We start from the raw sequence: 17289 nt of genomic DNA, 5'->3' as shown, positions 1-17289 counted from the left end.
TTATTTTAAAACCAGCCACCACAGTGCGCAGTGGGCTATTAGCCGCACCATGTTTACTTCTGCTCCTGATGAGGTGTAAGTCTTCATAAATCTCTGTTTAGGCCTGACTTGACTGGGTGAGGTGTCTGGGGAAACTGGCGGGGAGGGGGGGGGGAGGGAAGGCTGAAGAACCAGAGGGGTCCAGATGACCTCGAGATGGACTAGGCAAACTGGTGGACTAATGGGTAAAACTGGGAATATTCTTCACACGAGCATGCTTTAAAATCTGCTTCCTGTGTGCGTTAAAACCTACAAACTCATAAGTAAGATATGCAATTTACATTTGCTCAAGTAACCATGTAAAATTAGAAGCACCCATATGCATGGGCTTTTTAAATCATATGCACGTAAATGCGTGCATGATTTAAAATTCCAGCATATGTTCGCTCTTGAGCCTATAGGTACGTGTATGGGCATCCGCTCGCTAGTTTTAAAGTTACCATCCCTCTGCGCACAAAGGTTTCTTGCATGCGTATATACCGATTTATCGTGCCTAAACTCCACGAAAGACATTGAAAATTACTCTCCAAAAATGATGGTGTCTCCTGAAGTCATGGTTAACACTTTGCTTTTCAGTCAGTACTGGCATGAAGGCAAGTAACTGAGGAGTCTCTCCCATTCTGTATTTAGAGGAAAAGCGCCTCTTGAACTGTACTATCATCTAAGTATACAATGAAAAAAAACCTCTCCCTTTGGTGACTTGTGCAGTATTTTAAAAGTTCACATTATCAGTAGTAGCACTTACCGGAGAGCAATTTTAAAATATCGTGTAAAGCTAAGTCTCACTTTTGAAATTCTGTCAATTTTTTTTCTCTAGTAATTCCCTTGAATGTTCTGGAGTAAGCATGCAAAGAACAGTGTCACCAATTCTCTCATGTGCAAGGTGTTTCAGTTGGTTTGAGCAGTGCTGGAAGCATAAACTCAGGGGTAGCTTACGCTTCCAGTACTTCTGTCAAAACTGCACTGGAAGCACTGGGAGCAGGTAGGGGACTACCTCGCTCCCAGCTGGGGATTTCTTGGCCGGTGGGAGTCAGATCTGGGAGGGGGGAAACCATGGCTTACAGAGGTTGTGAGTGGGAGGAGAGAGAGCCAGCATTTAAATTAAAGAACAGGGAAAGGGATAGGATGGGGAGGCTGATCTGCAGATTTTAACTAATTTTTTATTTTATTTTTTACATTAGAGGGATTTAGGGGGTTGAAGGGTGTGCGTCCTAGCAGGGTCATATACAATATCTTGGGGAAGGGGCAGGAATCAGACTGCAGGCCCAAAAGGCACTTTAAAAAAAAAAAATGAACAGTGGCAGATTATCGAGCCACACAGTGGGCCTGATTTACTAAGGTTTTTCTCCTGTGTCTATGGGGAAAATGCTTAGCAAATAAGGCCCAATGCCAGATAACTTTAGACCTCTTCTAAAGAAAGTCTAAAATAGGGATGTGAATCATTTTTTGACGATTTAAAATATCGTCCGATATTTTTTAAATCGTCATTAATCGTTAAAGAGAGCGATACAATAGAAATTCCACCGATTTATCGTGAAAAAATCGTTAATCGGGTTAGTGCACACTAACTGGAGTTAGGACACAACCTAAAAACCCACCCCGACCCTTTAAAACTGCTCCCTTAGCCTTCACCACCCTCCCGACCCCCCCCCCCTAAAACGTTTTAAAATTACCTGGTGGTCCAGCAGGGGTCCCGGGAGCGTTCTCTCGTGCTCGGGCTGTCGGCCAATAAACAAAAAACCCACCCCGACCCTTTAAAGCTGCTCCCTTAGCCTCCACCACCCTCCTGACCCCCCTAAAAATGTTTTAAAATTACCTGGTGGTCCAGTGGGCCCTGGGAGCGATCTCCCGCTCTCGGGCCGTCGGCTGCCACTAATAAAAATGGTGCCGATGGCCCTTTGCCCTTACCATGTGACAGGGTAACCGTGCCATTGGCCGGCGCCTGTCACATGGTAGGAGCACTGGACGGCCTGCGCCATTTTTAAAGATGGCACCGGCCATCCACTGGATGTTTACTGCGAGACAAAACAATACGGAGATACTGCCGCAATATTTTGTCAGAGAAGAGGCAAAATATCATGGGAATACCCCCACTGTGATATTGGTACCCTCCCACAATAAAGCATCACGGTGTAGTGAATCTAGGCCTTAGCCGGATAAGTGGCCCGATGTTTAAAAAGTTGCCATTTAGATGGAAAACGTTTGAGTTATCTGGCTAAATGGTTTCGAATATGAACTTTGATGCACATAGTTTTTCCTTAAGAAAGTACCCACACAAATTTAGGCAGATACTTTGAAGGGAGCAATAGTCAAACCAAAACCAGCAGCATAGTTTTGCTTTGATTATTACAGCAAACCCAGTAGATAAAAATTACTCATGGGGTTTGCCAGAGTTTATCTAGCTCTAAGAATCTGATTTTAAAAAGCATTTACTCGAGTAAATGCACTTTTCTTGCGTAAGTAGGCTTTTGAGAATTGCTACAATTTATGCCATTGAATTGTCCATAGGATTTACTCGCGAAAGTGCACTTTACTCAAGTAAATGGCTTTTGAAAATTGCTACAACAGTAGTTACATTTATGTGCATAACTCATTCTGAAGATTACCCCCTTAATGTAAAGCAAACTTCACCTTTGAAAAATATCAACTTACCCAGGAAAAGCCAATACATCCAATAGCATCAGACAACATGTCAGCCAGAAATGATGGAAAAGAATTTCCTGTGGGGAAGTAGGCAAAAAAATATGGACTATGCCAGTGGGTCACCTGTGTATATGGAGAAAATAAATAAAAAAAACAAAAACCAATCAGTTGGACATTCAATGATATGCTCACAGCACATGTAAACCATGAATGCAAAAGCAGCAGACACTAGCAGAACTCATGGAAACCAGATAGCACTTGAATCAATGGTTTGTGACTGGAATTATAAGAAAATTATGCTGCGCACTCAAGAACCAACACCCACAACAAAATCAAACCCCACCAAATCACATTTTTGCAATTCTCTTCCCAGGGTTCCAGGTAATTATTTAAATATTGTAGCAGTATTAAGACAAAGGTGATTTTCAAGAGAAATCTCTATTGAAATATTTTACTTTTAGTATGGAGAGGCAAACCATACCTACTGTAGTATATTATATATGGGGAATTTCATTTAGGTAATTGGAAGCCCAGATAAAATTTATTCCATGTTTTAAAAATGGTTAAAGGAAGATGAAACGACTGCCAGCATGGTTTAATGATGAGGTAAAGGAGGCAGTGAAAGCTAAAAGGGCATTATTCAAAAAATGGAAAGCAGACACAAATGATGAAAAAGGCAAGAGCAAGTTAGATGTAAAACAGATAGGCCAAGATAGATTTCGAGAAAAAGCTTGGCAGTGAGCAAAAAACTAATAATAAAATCTTTTTCAAGTACATTTGAAACAAAAAGCCTGGGAGGGAGTCAGATGGACTGCTAGATGACTGAGGGGCAAAAACGCTGCTCAGGGAGGGCAAGGAAAAAGCAGAAAATGAATTCTTTGCCTTGGTCTTTACAGAGGAAGATGTTGGGAACATATCCACACGTGAGGCATTCTTTAATGGTGGAGATTCTGAGCAACTAAAACAAATATCTGTGGTATCACTTTGGCTTATTCATGGAAGATAGGTGATTAATCAAGCCCAATAAACTAACTAAATCATGAAATAGTTCAGATTGAGAAACTAAATTGTAACAAATCACTGGGACCAGATGGCATCCACCTCAGAGTTCTAAAAAAACTGAAACATGAAATTGCTATACTATGATTTAAAACAGCCATGATTCTTGAAGACTGGAAGGTGGCCAATGTGACACCAATTTTTAAAATGGACTCGGGCAGTGATCTGGGAAACTATAGATGTTGGTACAGGGGAAATGGTAGAATCACTGTCTATATAGATAGACAACACTTAATGGGAAAGTGTTAACATGGTTTTAGCAAGTAGAAGACTTGTCTTACCATTTGTTTGGAATTCATTGAAGGTATAAATAAACATGTAGATAAAGGTGAGCCGGTAGATATAGTGTATTTGGACTTTCAGAAGGCATTTTCCTATATGAGATACTTCTCAGGAAATTACAAAGTTATAGTATAGGAGGAATGGACTGATAATAACTGGTTAAGATTAAATGGTCAGTTTTCCAAATGGAGAAGTCATTAGTGGAGCACCACAGGGATTGATATTGGGACCTGTGTTGTTTAACATATTCATAAATGATCTGGGAAAAAAGAACGAGTGAGGTGAATAGTTTTGCAAATGACATAAAATTATTTAAATTTGTTAAAATGGCACCAGATTGTGAGAAATGCAGAAGGACCTTATGATAATAGAAGTGTATGGCAGATGAAATTTAATGTGGAAAAGTGTAAAGTGATGCACATAGAGAAAAATAATACCAACTATAGATATATAATGCTGGCTAATGTATTGAGACCCAGAAAAAGGACCTTGGAGTCCTTGTGACCAATACATAGAAATCATAAGAACATAAGAAATTGCCATACTGGGTCAGATCAAGGGTCCATCAAGCCCAGCATCCTGTTTCCAACAGTGGCCAATAGAGATGTGAATCGTGTCCTCGATCGTCTTAACGATCGATTTCGGCTGGGAGGGGGAGGGAATCGTATTGTTGCCGTTTGGGGGGGTAAAATATCATGAAAAATCGTGAAAAATCGTAAAAAAATCGAAAAAAACGTAAAATCGCAAAACCGGCACATTAAAACCCCCTAAAACCCACCCCCGACCCTTTAAATTAAATCCCCCACCCTCCCGAACCCCCCCCCCAAATGACTTAAATAACCTGCGGGTCCAGCGGCAGTCCGGAACGGCAGCGGTCCGGAACGGGCTCCTGCTACTGAATCTTGTTGTCTTCGGCCGGCGCCATTTTCCAAAATGGCGCCGAAAAATGGCGGCGGCCATAGACGAACACGATTGGACGGCAGGAGGTCCTTCCGGACCCCCGCTGGACTTTTGGCAAGTCTTGTGGGGGTCAGGAGGCCCCCCCCCAAGCTGGCCAAAAGTTCCTGGAGGTCCAGCGGGGGTCAGGGAGCGATTTCCCGCCGCGAATCGTTTTCGTACGGAAAATGGCGCCGGCAGGAGATCGACTGCAGGAGGTCGTTCAGCGAGGCGCCGGAACCCTCGCTGAACGAGGCGCCGGAACCCTCGCTGAACGACCTCCTGCAGTCGATCTCCTGCCGGCGCCATTTTCCGTACGAAAACGATTCGCGGCGGGAAATCGCTCCCTGACCCCCGCTGGACTTCCAGGAACTTTTGGCCAGCTTGGGGGGGGCCTCCTGACCCCCACAAGACTTGCCAAAAGTCCAGCGGGGGTCCGGAAGGACCTCCTGCCGTCCAATCGTGTTTCGTCTATGGCCGCCGCCATTTTTCGGCGCCATTTTGGAAAATGGCGCCGGCCGAAGACAACAAGATTCAGTAGCAGGAGCCCGTTCCGGACCGCTGCCGTTCCGGACCGCCGCTGGACCCGCAGGTTATTTAAGTCATTTGGGGGGGGGGTTCGGGAGGGTGGGGGATTTAATTTAAAGGGTCGGGGGTGGGTTTTAGGGGGTTTTAGTGTGCCGGCTCACGATTCTAATGATTTATAACGATAAATCGTTAGAATCTCTATTGTATTGTGTTCCATAACGGTTTAAGACGATATTAAAATTATCGGACGATAATTTTAATCGTCCTAAAACGATTCACATCCCTAGTGGCCAATCCAGGCTACAAGTACCTGGCAAGTACCCAAAAACTAAGTATATCTCATGCAACTGATGCTAGTAATAGCAGTGGCTATTTTCTAAGTCAACTTGATTAATATCAGGTAATGGACTTCTCCACGAACGTATCCAAACCTTTAGTAAACCCAGCTACACTAACTGCACTAACCACATCCTCTGGCAACAAATTCCAGAGTTTAATTGTGCGTTGAATGAAAAAGATCTTTTTCCGATTAGTTTTAAATGTGCCACATGCTAACTTCATGGAGTGCCCCCTAGTCTTTCTGTTATCTGAAAGAGTAAATAACCGATTCACATCTACCCATTCTAGACCTCTCATGATTTTAAAGACCTCTATCATATCCCCCCTCAGCCGTCTCTTCTCCAAGCTGAAAAGTCCTAACCTCTTTAGTCTTTCCTCATAGGGGAGCTGTTCCATTCCCTTTATCATTTTGGTCGCCCTTCTCTGTACCTTCTCGGCTCAAAACAAAGTAGCAATCAAAAAAAAACCAAATAGAATCTTAGAAAGGATTTGAAAAGAAGTGGAAAATAAAAAGGAAATAATATTACCTCTGTATTGAGCCATGGTGCACCTATACTTTGAGTATTGTCTGCAGTTCTGGATATCCCATCTCAAGAAAGACATAGTGGTACTAGAAAAGGTGCAAAGGAGGGTGACAAAAATGATAAAGGAATGGAACTGCTCTCCTAAGATGAGAGGCTACGCAGGATAGGGCTCTTCAGCATGGAAAAGAGATGGTTGAGAAGTTTATAAATTCATGAGTGGGGGTGGAATGGGATAATTATTTACCCTTTCAAGTAATACTAAACCAAGGGGACACTCCTTGAAACTAACAAACCCCAGATTCAAAACAAATCATAGAAAGTAATTTTTCACTCAGCATACTATCAAGCTATGGAATCTGTTACCAGGGAACATTACCAAGGTGACTAGCATAGTGGGGTTTAAAAGAGGTTTTGACAGGTTCCTGGAGGAAAAGTCCATAACATATTAGCCAGGTAGGCTAAAAAAAAAATCTATTGCTATTCCTGGAAGTGACAAGCAAGAATTTGATCTACTTTATGGGATCAGCATCCATGGTGTACAGGCACCACCAACTTTAAAATGGGATGTGCCATGCACCGCCAACAACCTGGCAGAGTAAGAAGAAAGGCCCTGTCACAGGTCCACAGCAGGCCCATCCAGGGGAGTAGTGAAAGAGAAGAGGAAGAAGCCCGTGAGGCCACTGGCAGACCTCATCTTGCCAATGGCCGAGAAGAGGAGCAGGCTTGGGAGGCTACAGGCGGACCAGATCCCGGCAACGGCCAAGAAGAGGAGCAGACCCGGGAGGCTGCCAATACATCTGATCCCAATGCCATCCAAAAAGAGGAGCAGGCCCAGTAGGCCATTGGCAGACCCGATCCCAACTGCTGCCGAGAAGAGAAGCAGGCCTGAAAGGACGCTAGCATCCGAGAAAAGGAAGGTAGCCCATTCTTCCTCTCCTCCAAGTGTGCCAGCCCTGTGGAATGCAAAACACATGTGCTAGCGGGTACTCTATGCTGATCTCGTGCATCACAAGATCAGCATAGAGGAAGTACTAGCCCCTCGAGCTTTGAATTCTACAGGGCAGGCACACGAGAAGCAGCAGTAGCAGAATGGGGTCCCTCTTCTGCACCCGATGGGGGAGTCTGCCTGTGTTTTGTCTTTGTGTGTGTGTGAATGATAACCTACCTTGGGGTATGTGTGTGTGTGAATGGTAGCCTGCCTGTGTGTGTGTGTGTGTGTGTGTGTGTGTGTGTGTGAATGGTAATCTGCCTGTGAGTGTGTGTTTGTGTGTGTGTGAGTGTGTAAGAATGGTAACGCACCTGGGGGTGGGTGAGTGTGTGTTTGTGAATGGGAGCTTGTCTGGGGGGGGTGCGTGTGTGTGTGAATGGGGACTTGCTTGGGGGGAATGTGAATGGGAGCCTGCCTGGGTGTGTGTGAGAGAGAGAGAGGGAGAGGGCATATGGGTATAAGAGTCTGTGTGTGTATGTGAGAGAGAGGGAGAGCATGAGGGAGTGAGATCCTGTGTGTGTGTGTGTGAGGGAGTGTATGGGACTGTGGGAGTGGGAGCCTGCGTATGAAAAACAGCATGTGAGTGTGGAAGCCTGTGTGTGTGTGTGATGGTGGCAGCTTGTGTGTGAGACTGAGAGCCTGTGTGTGTGTGTGTGTAAATATGTATGGGTGTGGGAGTCTGCATGTCAGAGAGAGAATATGAGAGCCTGTGTAATTATGTGGGTATATGAAGTTATGAGAGAGAGCATATAAAAGTGAGAGCCTGAGTGTGTCTGTGGGGAGGGGGGAATGGGAGTCTGTGTGTGAAAGGTTTATAAAACAAGGAGGAAGGCGATCTAAAAAAGCTATGGGGGCAACACAAAGGATAGATGCCAAGATAATGTCCATCACAGTGCTTTATTAGGAGACTTGTCAATTCATTAAAAGGATGCCCGACTCAGGCCGAGTTTCGCCCCAACACGGGGGCTGCCTCAGGGGCTACAACAAACAAACAATAATTACATCTAAACAAGACATACATAACTCACAAAAAATAATAAAAAACTTATAAAAAATAATGTGACTATTCAAATGGTAACAAAGAAATATGTAATTGTGGAACAAATAAATTGAAACAGCACAATATGAACAAATAGACATGGAACAAGAAAACAGACTGTATGTAAAGTGAAGTGTGAATGTTACAAAAAGTAGTTTAGTAAAAACAGATGATTTTACCTGTATGAGAGATGTCTTATGTATATTCAAAAATTAACATATACTGATGATTGTAAAAACTGTGTGAAAAAAAATATAAGTAAATAAATAAAGATGTTGTCATTGTGAATACGTATGTTGATCATAAAGGTAAAGATGAAAAGCATGCTAACAAAATGCAAATGCAATTAAACAAACTATGGAACATACTGGAATATGTGAATGAAAAAAAAGGGGAGAACAAAATAAGCTCTGAAAACTCTACTAATGGGGGGTTATTAGAAAAAAATTGCTTACTGATGATGGTAACCAACTGAGTTTACACGACTCCTGCGGTGTTGTAGTAGAGAAAATAGGATGTGAGTATCAGTATTGCACGCAGAGGCTAACCAGCACTCAGGCTGCGAGAATGATATTGAAATCTATAATAGCTGCGTATAAAACAAAACAAAAAATGGAAATGAGAGACGCACAGGTAAACTCTAATAAAAAACCAGTGTTGGCCATGAACATGTAAAAAATTAATGAATAAGACAACTAAAACACTTAATTCCAGATATATCCAATAAAACTCTTAATATTAAAACCAAATTTATAACTCATAAAAATGATAAATCTGTTGACTAAAAAGCAAAAAAAAAGGAAGGGGCACGAATGTCTAGAGCTACTGGTAAATATAAAAAATTAAAGCAGAATAAAAACTTGCTTACTTGATCGCGATTGGGTGTCTCACTGGAATTAAGTGTTTTAGTTGTCTTATTCATTAATTTTTTACATGTTCATGGCCAACACTGGTTTTTTATTAGAGTTTACCTGTGCGTCTCTCATTTCCATTTTTTGTTTTGTTTTATACGCAGCTATTATAGATTTCAATATCATTCTCGCAGCCTGAGTGTGAAAGACAGCACGTGGAGTAAAGGTGTGAATCGTGTGATCGATCATCTTAACGATCGATTTTGGCTGGGGGGGGGAGGGAAATCTGATCGTCGTGGGTTGTTTTTTTTAAAAAATCATTAAAAATCGTAAATCGGGGGAGGGCGGGAAAACCGGCACACCAAAAAAACCCTAAAACCCACCCCGAACTTTTAAAACAAATCTCCCAGCCTTCCGAACCCCCCCCAAAATGTTTTAAATTACCTGGGGTCCAGTGGGGGGTCCCGGCGTGATCTCCCTCTCTCTGGCCACGACTGCGTTAAGAGAAATGGCGCCGGTGGCCCTTTGCCCTTATCATGTGACAGGGCAAAGGTAGCGCCGGCGCCATTTTGGTTCCTGGCTCCCAACGTCACGCGTGCAGGAGATCGCCCCCGGACCCCCGCTGGACCTCCAGGGACTTTTGGCCAGCTTGGGGGGGCCTCCTGACCCCCCCAAGACTTGCCAAAAGTCCAGAGGGGGTCCGGGAGCGACCTCCTGCACACGGGCCGTATTGCCAATCTTCAAAATGGCGCCGGCGCTACCCTTGCCCTCACTATGTCATACGGGCGACCGTATGACATAGTGAGGGCAAAGTGACATAATGACATAGTGAGGGCAAAGGTAGCGCCGGCGCCATTTTGAAGATTGGCAATACGGCCCGCGTGCAGGAGGTCGCTCCCGGACCCCCGCTGGACTTTTGGCAAGTCTTGTGGGGGTCAGGAGGCCCCCCCAAGCTGGCCAAAAGTCCCTGGGGGTCCAGCTGGGGTCCGGGGGCGATCTCCTGCACGCGTGACGTTGGGAGCCAGGAACCAAAATGGCGCCGGCGCTACCTTTGCCCTGTCACATGATAAGGGCAAAGGGCCACCGGCGCCATTTCTCTTAATGCAGTCGTGGCCAGAGAGAGGGAGATCACGCCGGGACCCCCCACTGGACCCCAGGTAATTTAAAACATTTTGGGGGGGGGGGTTCGGGAGGCTGGGAGATTTGTTTTAAAAGTTCGGGGTGGGTTTTAGGGTTTTTTGGTGTGCCGGTTTTCCCGCGCCCTATTTAACGATACAATACAAATGTCCCTGACGATAAATCGGGGGCATTTGTATTGTATCGTGCACTCTAACGATTTTGGACGATTTTAAAATTATCTGACGATAATTTTAATCGTTCAAAAACTATTCACATCCCTAACGTGGAGTGAGAGCCTGTGTATGTGTGTGAAAAAGTGATAGCCTCATGTGAAAGCATGTGAGAGTGAGAACCTGTGTGTGTGTGTATGTATGGGAGTGGGAACCTACACGTGTGAGAGAGCATGTGAGAGCCTGTGTGTTTGTGTGTTAGAGAGCATACAAGAGTGAGAAAATGTGTGTGTGTTTGTGAGAATGGAAGCCTGTGTGTAAGAGCATGTAAGAGAGAGAGCTTACATGCAAGAAAGAGCATATGAGAGTGGGAGCCTGTGTATATGTGAAAGAGAGCATGCAAGAGTGGGATCCTGTGTGAGAGAAAGCTTGTGTGTGAAGCATGCTTATGAAAGAGAGTCTGTGTGTGTGTGTGTGTGTGTGTGTGTGTGTGTGTATGAAGGAGGAAGGAAAGAAGACAGGAGAAGAGAGAGAAAAAAGAAAGAATAAAAGAGACCCTGAAAAAGGAATAAGGGAAAGACAGGCAAGGGATAAAAAGAGACTGGAACCGACTGATTAACAATAAGAACAGACAACAAAGGTAACAAAAAATTATTTTGCCTTTCAGCAATTGGAATATGCCATTTTGGGGAATGAGCATTTAAAGGTAGATTTTAAGAGCTGCGAATGGGCACAAATGTGTGTATGTTTGCTGGCATGCGCTTATGTGTGCATGTTATTTATTTATTTATTTATTTATTTATTTAATTAAGGTTTTTATATACCGGCATTCATGAAAATCACATCATGCTGGTTTACATATAAACAGGAGTGCAATAAATACATCAAACTGGAACTATCGTGCAGGAAAAAGCAGTTACAAATAACAAGGACTGATGAATTGGGAGAAGATGGAAATAAAGGAAGAGATTAGTAACGGCTAAAACTGTATTATGCAGTGCAACAATAGAAAAACAGAAAAATCAGCTAGCTGCGCATACATGCGCGCATTATTTTATATCGACATGCGCATGTGTGCATAAATAAGGGGGGGGGGCAATTTTAGTAGGTACGTGCGGTGACGCCAAAGACCTATTTCCCAGTTCTCTCCCAGTTCACCTCAGTAAAGAAGCAGACTTCCTAAACCCTCTACCTAACTTGCCTCCCTTTTACTCTACTAGAATCAACCCATAAAGCCCCGCTGACTACCCTTTTATTTTTTATTTCACTACTTATATGATGTCCGTAGCAGAAGCAAGTTATGCGGTTGAGGGATCCCACCATGCGCTAGAGCACGTGACTTCATGGGTGCAGTTGCAGCCTGCCCATGCCCTACCCAGACCACGCCCGCCCCCTTTTGTCAAATCTTATTTATCCGCCTAGCAGGAGAAACGCACGTGGCCATGGGCCTTTTAAAATCTGCATGGCCCACGCTCAGCCGAGTCACGTGCGTATCTCCCAGTTTCGCCGCACGTAGGGTTTTTAAAATTCGCCCTTTATTATATATTTGTATTTTGTTTTTTCTTCAGTCTTTCAGAGTTTACAGAGTCTGGTTTCTCTGGCTTTCCATTTCAGTTTTGCCTGCATGTTTCTGTTTCTAATTTTTAGTCCCTTATTCTGTATTAGGTAAGGGTCTGTCTGTGAATCGCATGTGTGACAGAGGTGTAGTAAGTTGACTAGCATGTGATTTCCTTGTAGGGGTTCGTGACAGTCTGGCTTGTTCAGTTTGCCCAGCAGTGGTATATTAGTGTTCCAGGGCCTGGTGTGTCATGCACAGGCTCTCACAGGCACGTGCGCACGCACACACACACACACACATAATGTGTGTGTGAGGGACAGTCTGTGTGTGTGAGAGAGTGAGTGAGTGAAAGAATAAATGTGTTAGTATGTGTGTGTGAATGAGAGAGAGAGGAGAGTTTGTGTGGCCCTACCTCCCCCAATCTACGATAATCTCAGGGTGACTGTAAATCAAAAGATCTTAGGTATGGAGAGCAGGAGATTTTTTTTAATCCTTATTCGTTTTAATTATTGAGTTTAATTTGATGTTTCTATTGTTTTGAAATATTTTGGAGGGTTGGGAAATTTTTTAATTATTGAATGTTTTATTCATCAAATGTTTTGAAATATTTTATTGGTGTTTGGTAAATAGAACAAATGCATGCAAATTTTTTAAGTATTGGATGTTTGTCGACTGGGTTGCATTTATAATTTTTTATTAGCATGGTTTTAATATTATGAATGATGTTTTATATTTCTTGATTTTATTGCTTGATGTTTTGTGAGGAATGATATTGTTTCTGTTTTTCTATTGTTGCACTGCATAATACAGTCGGGTTTATGGTTTCCAGTACAGTTTTGTTAGCATGTTTCTATTTTGTATTTGGTGAGGGTTTGTCTGTATTTTAAAGGTCCATTTCTTGTGTAACTTGAATTCTTGCTGTGAAAATTATGCTACTTATCATCACTGGCTTTTACAACATTATCGGGCAGTCTTTAAATCAATTACTGGTGCAAAAAATAGGGGTTATGTACGTGGCTGGGATTTGCATGCGCCATGCGCATTTTCAAAGGCGCCCAGCCACGCACGTAACCCCCATTATATGCCAAAGTGCCAGGCCCAGATAAAGGGGCGATCCAGGGGTGGGGAGGGGCGGGGCTGGAGGCAGCCGGCACAGCAGCCATTTGCAGCTCTGCCGGGGAAGCGCGCGCAAGTTGCTTCTGCTCCAGAGGAGCAGCAACTTAAAAAATGAAAAAAAAGGTAAAGTAGGGTAGGTTTAGGGAGTGGGGAGGGGAGGAGAAGAGAAGGAGAAGAAAAGTTAGGCAGGAGGTTAGGGAAGTTCCCTCCCTGTCCACTCCTTAATTAGAGTGGACTGGGAGGGAACTGGGGAAGTGCCAATTGCGTTACTGTGCGGACTTGCAAAACTACACCCCCCTTGCATGCGCCGATTTTGTAACATGTGAGCGCCAGCACGCGCATGTTATAAAATTGGCTCGTCCATGTGTGCGCACGTATTAAAATCTACCCCTAAGGTCTTATCTTTCTCATTTCTATTTTAAACAGAAGTTTGCTCTTAATTAATTTCATTTGCATGCATAAAGTGGTTTTGAATGTTCTTGCAGAAAATATTTTTTCATTCACATATTTTATTGTAACTGCTATTAGTAGATTAGGTGATTTTTCACACAGCAGGAACCCTCACATGATCATTATCATCTTGTACAAAACAATTTTCAAAAATCTTGTATTGTCTCAAGGATACATCATATGCAAACCTTATATGTCAAATAGCTTTATTATTTAAATTACATCATTATAAAAATGTACATTTTACATATATCATCAATATCATATCCTACAAATTTTCCACCATATATTCACCAATAGGACATGCCAGTGTCACCCAAATACAATTCATCCATCACATTCACTCAACCCCTCACATAAAATAATCCCAACTATTCCCAATATTCTTCTTTAGGAGAGTCAGTGTTATTATCTATCACTGTATCTTTTCACTTGTTGATTTTACCAATCCAAACACCACTTTTTCAGATAAATCCTCCCATCAAGTATATACACAGGTAGGTCACCCAATTCACCACTCCAAACTCCACTTCTTCAGTTGAATTCTCCCCTCAAATCTTCAATATGTAGACTTCTTCAGGTAAATTCTCCCCTCAGATCTTTAATATACAGATAGATCACCCTACAAGGTCCCTTGTTTCGCATTTAAGCTTCCTCAGGGGATAATTAACACTGCAAACTCATCTATGAGCTGACTTCTCCAACTTGTACAGATATCAATCCACCGCTGTTGAATACCCGTTCATGTCCACCACCACTACTTTATGGGAACCATTTCTCCGAAGTTAAGACGTCTCATATTTTTCTCAGAAATGTCCACCGTTTAGATTCAACAAGTTTCTCACAGTCATCAAATGCCAGTTTCTCATATGCCTTCAATAGGAAATCACCACTCACCACGATCTGCTTAAAACAGTTTTTATCACCTCACGGAGTCGGCACAGAATTCCGGAATTCACCTTGATGATCTATCTGTATATTGAAGATCTGAGGGGAGAATTTACCTGAAGATGTCTACATATTGAAGATTTGAGGGAAGAATTCACCTGAAGAAGTGGAGTTTGGAGTGGTGAATTGGGTGACCTACCTGTGTATATGTAGACTTGATGGGAGGATTTATCTGAAAAAGTGGTGTTTGGATTGGTAAAATCAACAAGTGAAAAAATACAGTGATAGATAATAACACTGACTCTCCTAAAGAAGAATATTGGGAATAGTTGGGATTATTTTATGTGGGGGGGGGGGGGGGTGAGTGAATGTGATGGATGAATGGGGTATGCTTTAACGATTGTATTTGGGTGACACTGGCATGTCCTTTTGGTGAATATATGGTGGAAAATTTATAGGACGTGATGTTGATGATATATGTAAAAGGTACATTTTTATAATGATGTAATTTAAATAATAAATCTTATAAACAGAACCACATTCTTTATCCTTTTTATACTTCACTTATTGCACTTTAAATTGCATCTTGACACATTTGTAATAAATATCTTTAAACCTAAACCACCCCTCCCTTGAAAACCCCCCAAAAACTCACTCACACACACCACAATCTCATTCATGCATCCCCTCTCTTGGAATCCCCTGCATAACCTCTCACACTAATCTCAATCTCATTCATACCACTCACTCCATACCCACCTACCTCCCTCAAACCTGTCTATTACATCAACCCTTGTATTAAAACAACAGCAGTATTGAATATAAGTGTTATCACACAATATCTCAAAATAACATATAGTGATCCCAATATCCATTGTGCTCAAAATGTTCGGAGTCTCACTGTGTCTTTTTGAATCATCCTTCTGAACATAAGAGATCACACTTGTTCTTCTTCAACTGGTTTCCCACTGTCCTTTTCCACAGTGTGCAAAATTATTTTTCTTTTTCTGCGGATGATTTCCCGTTCTCTGTCATATTAATCCATTCCTCAACAATGATTATATCTCAACCGGTGTATGAACCAGCCACCATTTTGATCTTTCTTCACTTTCTCACTTCCAACTCTCTGACACTATCCTGCGCCGCGGAGCCAACTATGCCGCACAGGATTTCCAAAACAATCATATATCTCCTCGCAGCATGTCTATGATGCGTACATAAACAACACTTATATTCTTTTCTGTTTTTCTTCTTCCAGTTTCATCAATTACTCTACATCATTCAAAACTGCTCCCAACAACCTGATGCTGCAGTGTTTTGGAAGCCCACAGCCACCTGCATCAGGGGATCACAACTGATGTTCTAAATAAAACACATAAACCATCGTACACAACTGGCTCGTTCAATCCCCAAGCCCCAATTTTTGCTAAATCAAACAATCTTACTTCCATTCACTGATGCTTTTTCATGCATCATCAATTGCTATCATTCCAAACGTGCATCCACGTGCATGCTCACATAAAACACCTCTAACTCCACCCCCAATGTCCCCAATGTCCACTTGTATCTAATGCATACATCAATCACTCTCCCCTCCCCTGACTGTATGCAGACGCACAAAATAATGAAAGCTCCCCCTCTGGTAATAATTGACTAAAAATGTTATTATACCTAAACCTACCCATGTAATCAGCCCCCATGCTGTTGCTAACTCAATCTCAACTTCAAAACTTCCTGAAAGTGGCTCACAAGAATTACTGTCTTCTCCACCCCCATTATTAAAAACTTTCCACCTCATCAATCCCTATAGTTCACAATCACCTACCCAAAAATACAGCTCCACTAATACACACTCCATCTCCCTCTTCTCCACCTTGATCCTTTCTCCCACATTCACCCTTACCCATCTCACATCACTGCAAGACCCCATCCTTTTCTGTTATGAAAGAACTGTTTCACAACCCTCTAACCTTAAAGTAAAGCTTTCCACTCTCTTTATTAAGCCCTAACGGAAATACTGTATTCCATTGATAAATATAACGTTGCTCTTTGAATATCAACAATCTATCAAAATCCCCCCTCTCCTCCGTGGGGTCAGCTGTTCTAAAGCCACAAAAGTCAGGTCTGTGATTGAATGACTGTTCATCTCCCAATACATGACTAATGGAGCCTCCTGTCTACTACAAGAATACAGCTAATATGCTCTTGAATCTGAGTTTTAAGTTTATGTGATGTCTTCCCTATATACCCTAAACCACACGGGCACCATATCAGATATATCACTCCACTTGATTCACAAGTGGTATTGGAAAATAACCTAAAAGGACGTCTGTTGGGTAAACACACCCTGTTCCCCTTAAACGACATCGGACAGACACTGCACTTACCACAAGGAGAGTGGCCCCCTTGTCCCACCATAACTTCATTGCCACCCATCGCCGCATGCACTAATATATCCCTTAGATTAGGCGCCTGGGAAAAAGAAAACAAGGGATTCTTATGAAAAAGTGAATGTAGCTGAAGAACACCCCAATTTTTTAAAATACTTCTCCGCACAAGCCAAGTCTCAGGAGTAAATGGCAATACACAAACCAATTTTGACTGTTCTCTCTTGGTACCCAAAGGGTCCAACAGTAAATCTTGATTTGCCCAATGGCCCCTCTTCCATGACTGCTTCACCACCTTTCCCGGATACCCCCTCTGTTTAAACCTTTGTATCATTTCCTGTGACCTCTCTCTATACTCTGCAGTAGTGGAACA

At 42.7% G+C, this 17289-nt stretch overlaps 1 protein-coding gene across 3 annotated transcripts in view; it reads right to left on the bottom strand.

Annotated features, from left to right (window-relative positions):
* Nucleotides 1–17289, bottom strand: part of DDC (dopa decarboxylase) — a 315358-nt gene that overhangs the window by 247591 nt on the left and 50478 nt on the right. For all 3 annotated transcript variants that reach the window (XM_029589726.1, XM_029589729.1, XM_029589727.1), the window contains exon 3: nt 2692–2805. In XM_029589726.1, coding sequence (XP_029445586.1) covers nt 2692–2805 — 114 coding nt within the window. The remainder of the gene's footprint in view (nt 1–2691; nt 2806–17289) is intronic.

This window comes from Rhinatrema bivittatum, chromosome 2 (genome assembly GCF_901001135.1).
Source record: "Rhinatrema bivittatum chromosome 2, aRhiBiv1.1, whole genome shotgun sequence".
NCBI classification, from domain to species: Eukaryota; Metazoa; Chordata; class Amphibia; order Gymnophiona; family Rhinatrematidae; genus Rhinatrema; species Rhinatrema bivittatum.
The sequence above is the reverse complement of the archived record's forward strand: the minus strand, read 5'-3'. Positions and strand labels throughout refer to the sequence as shown.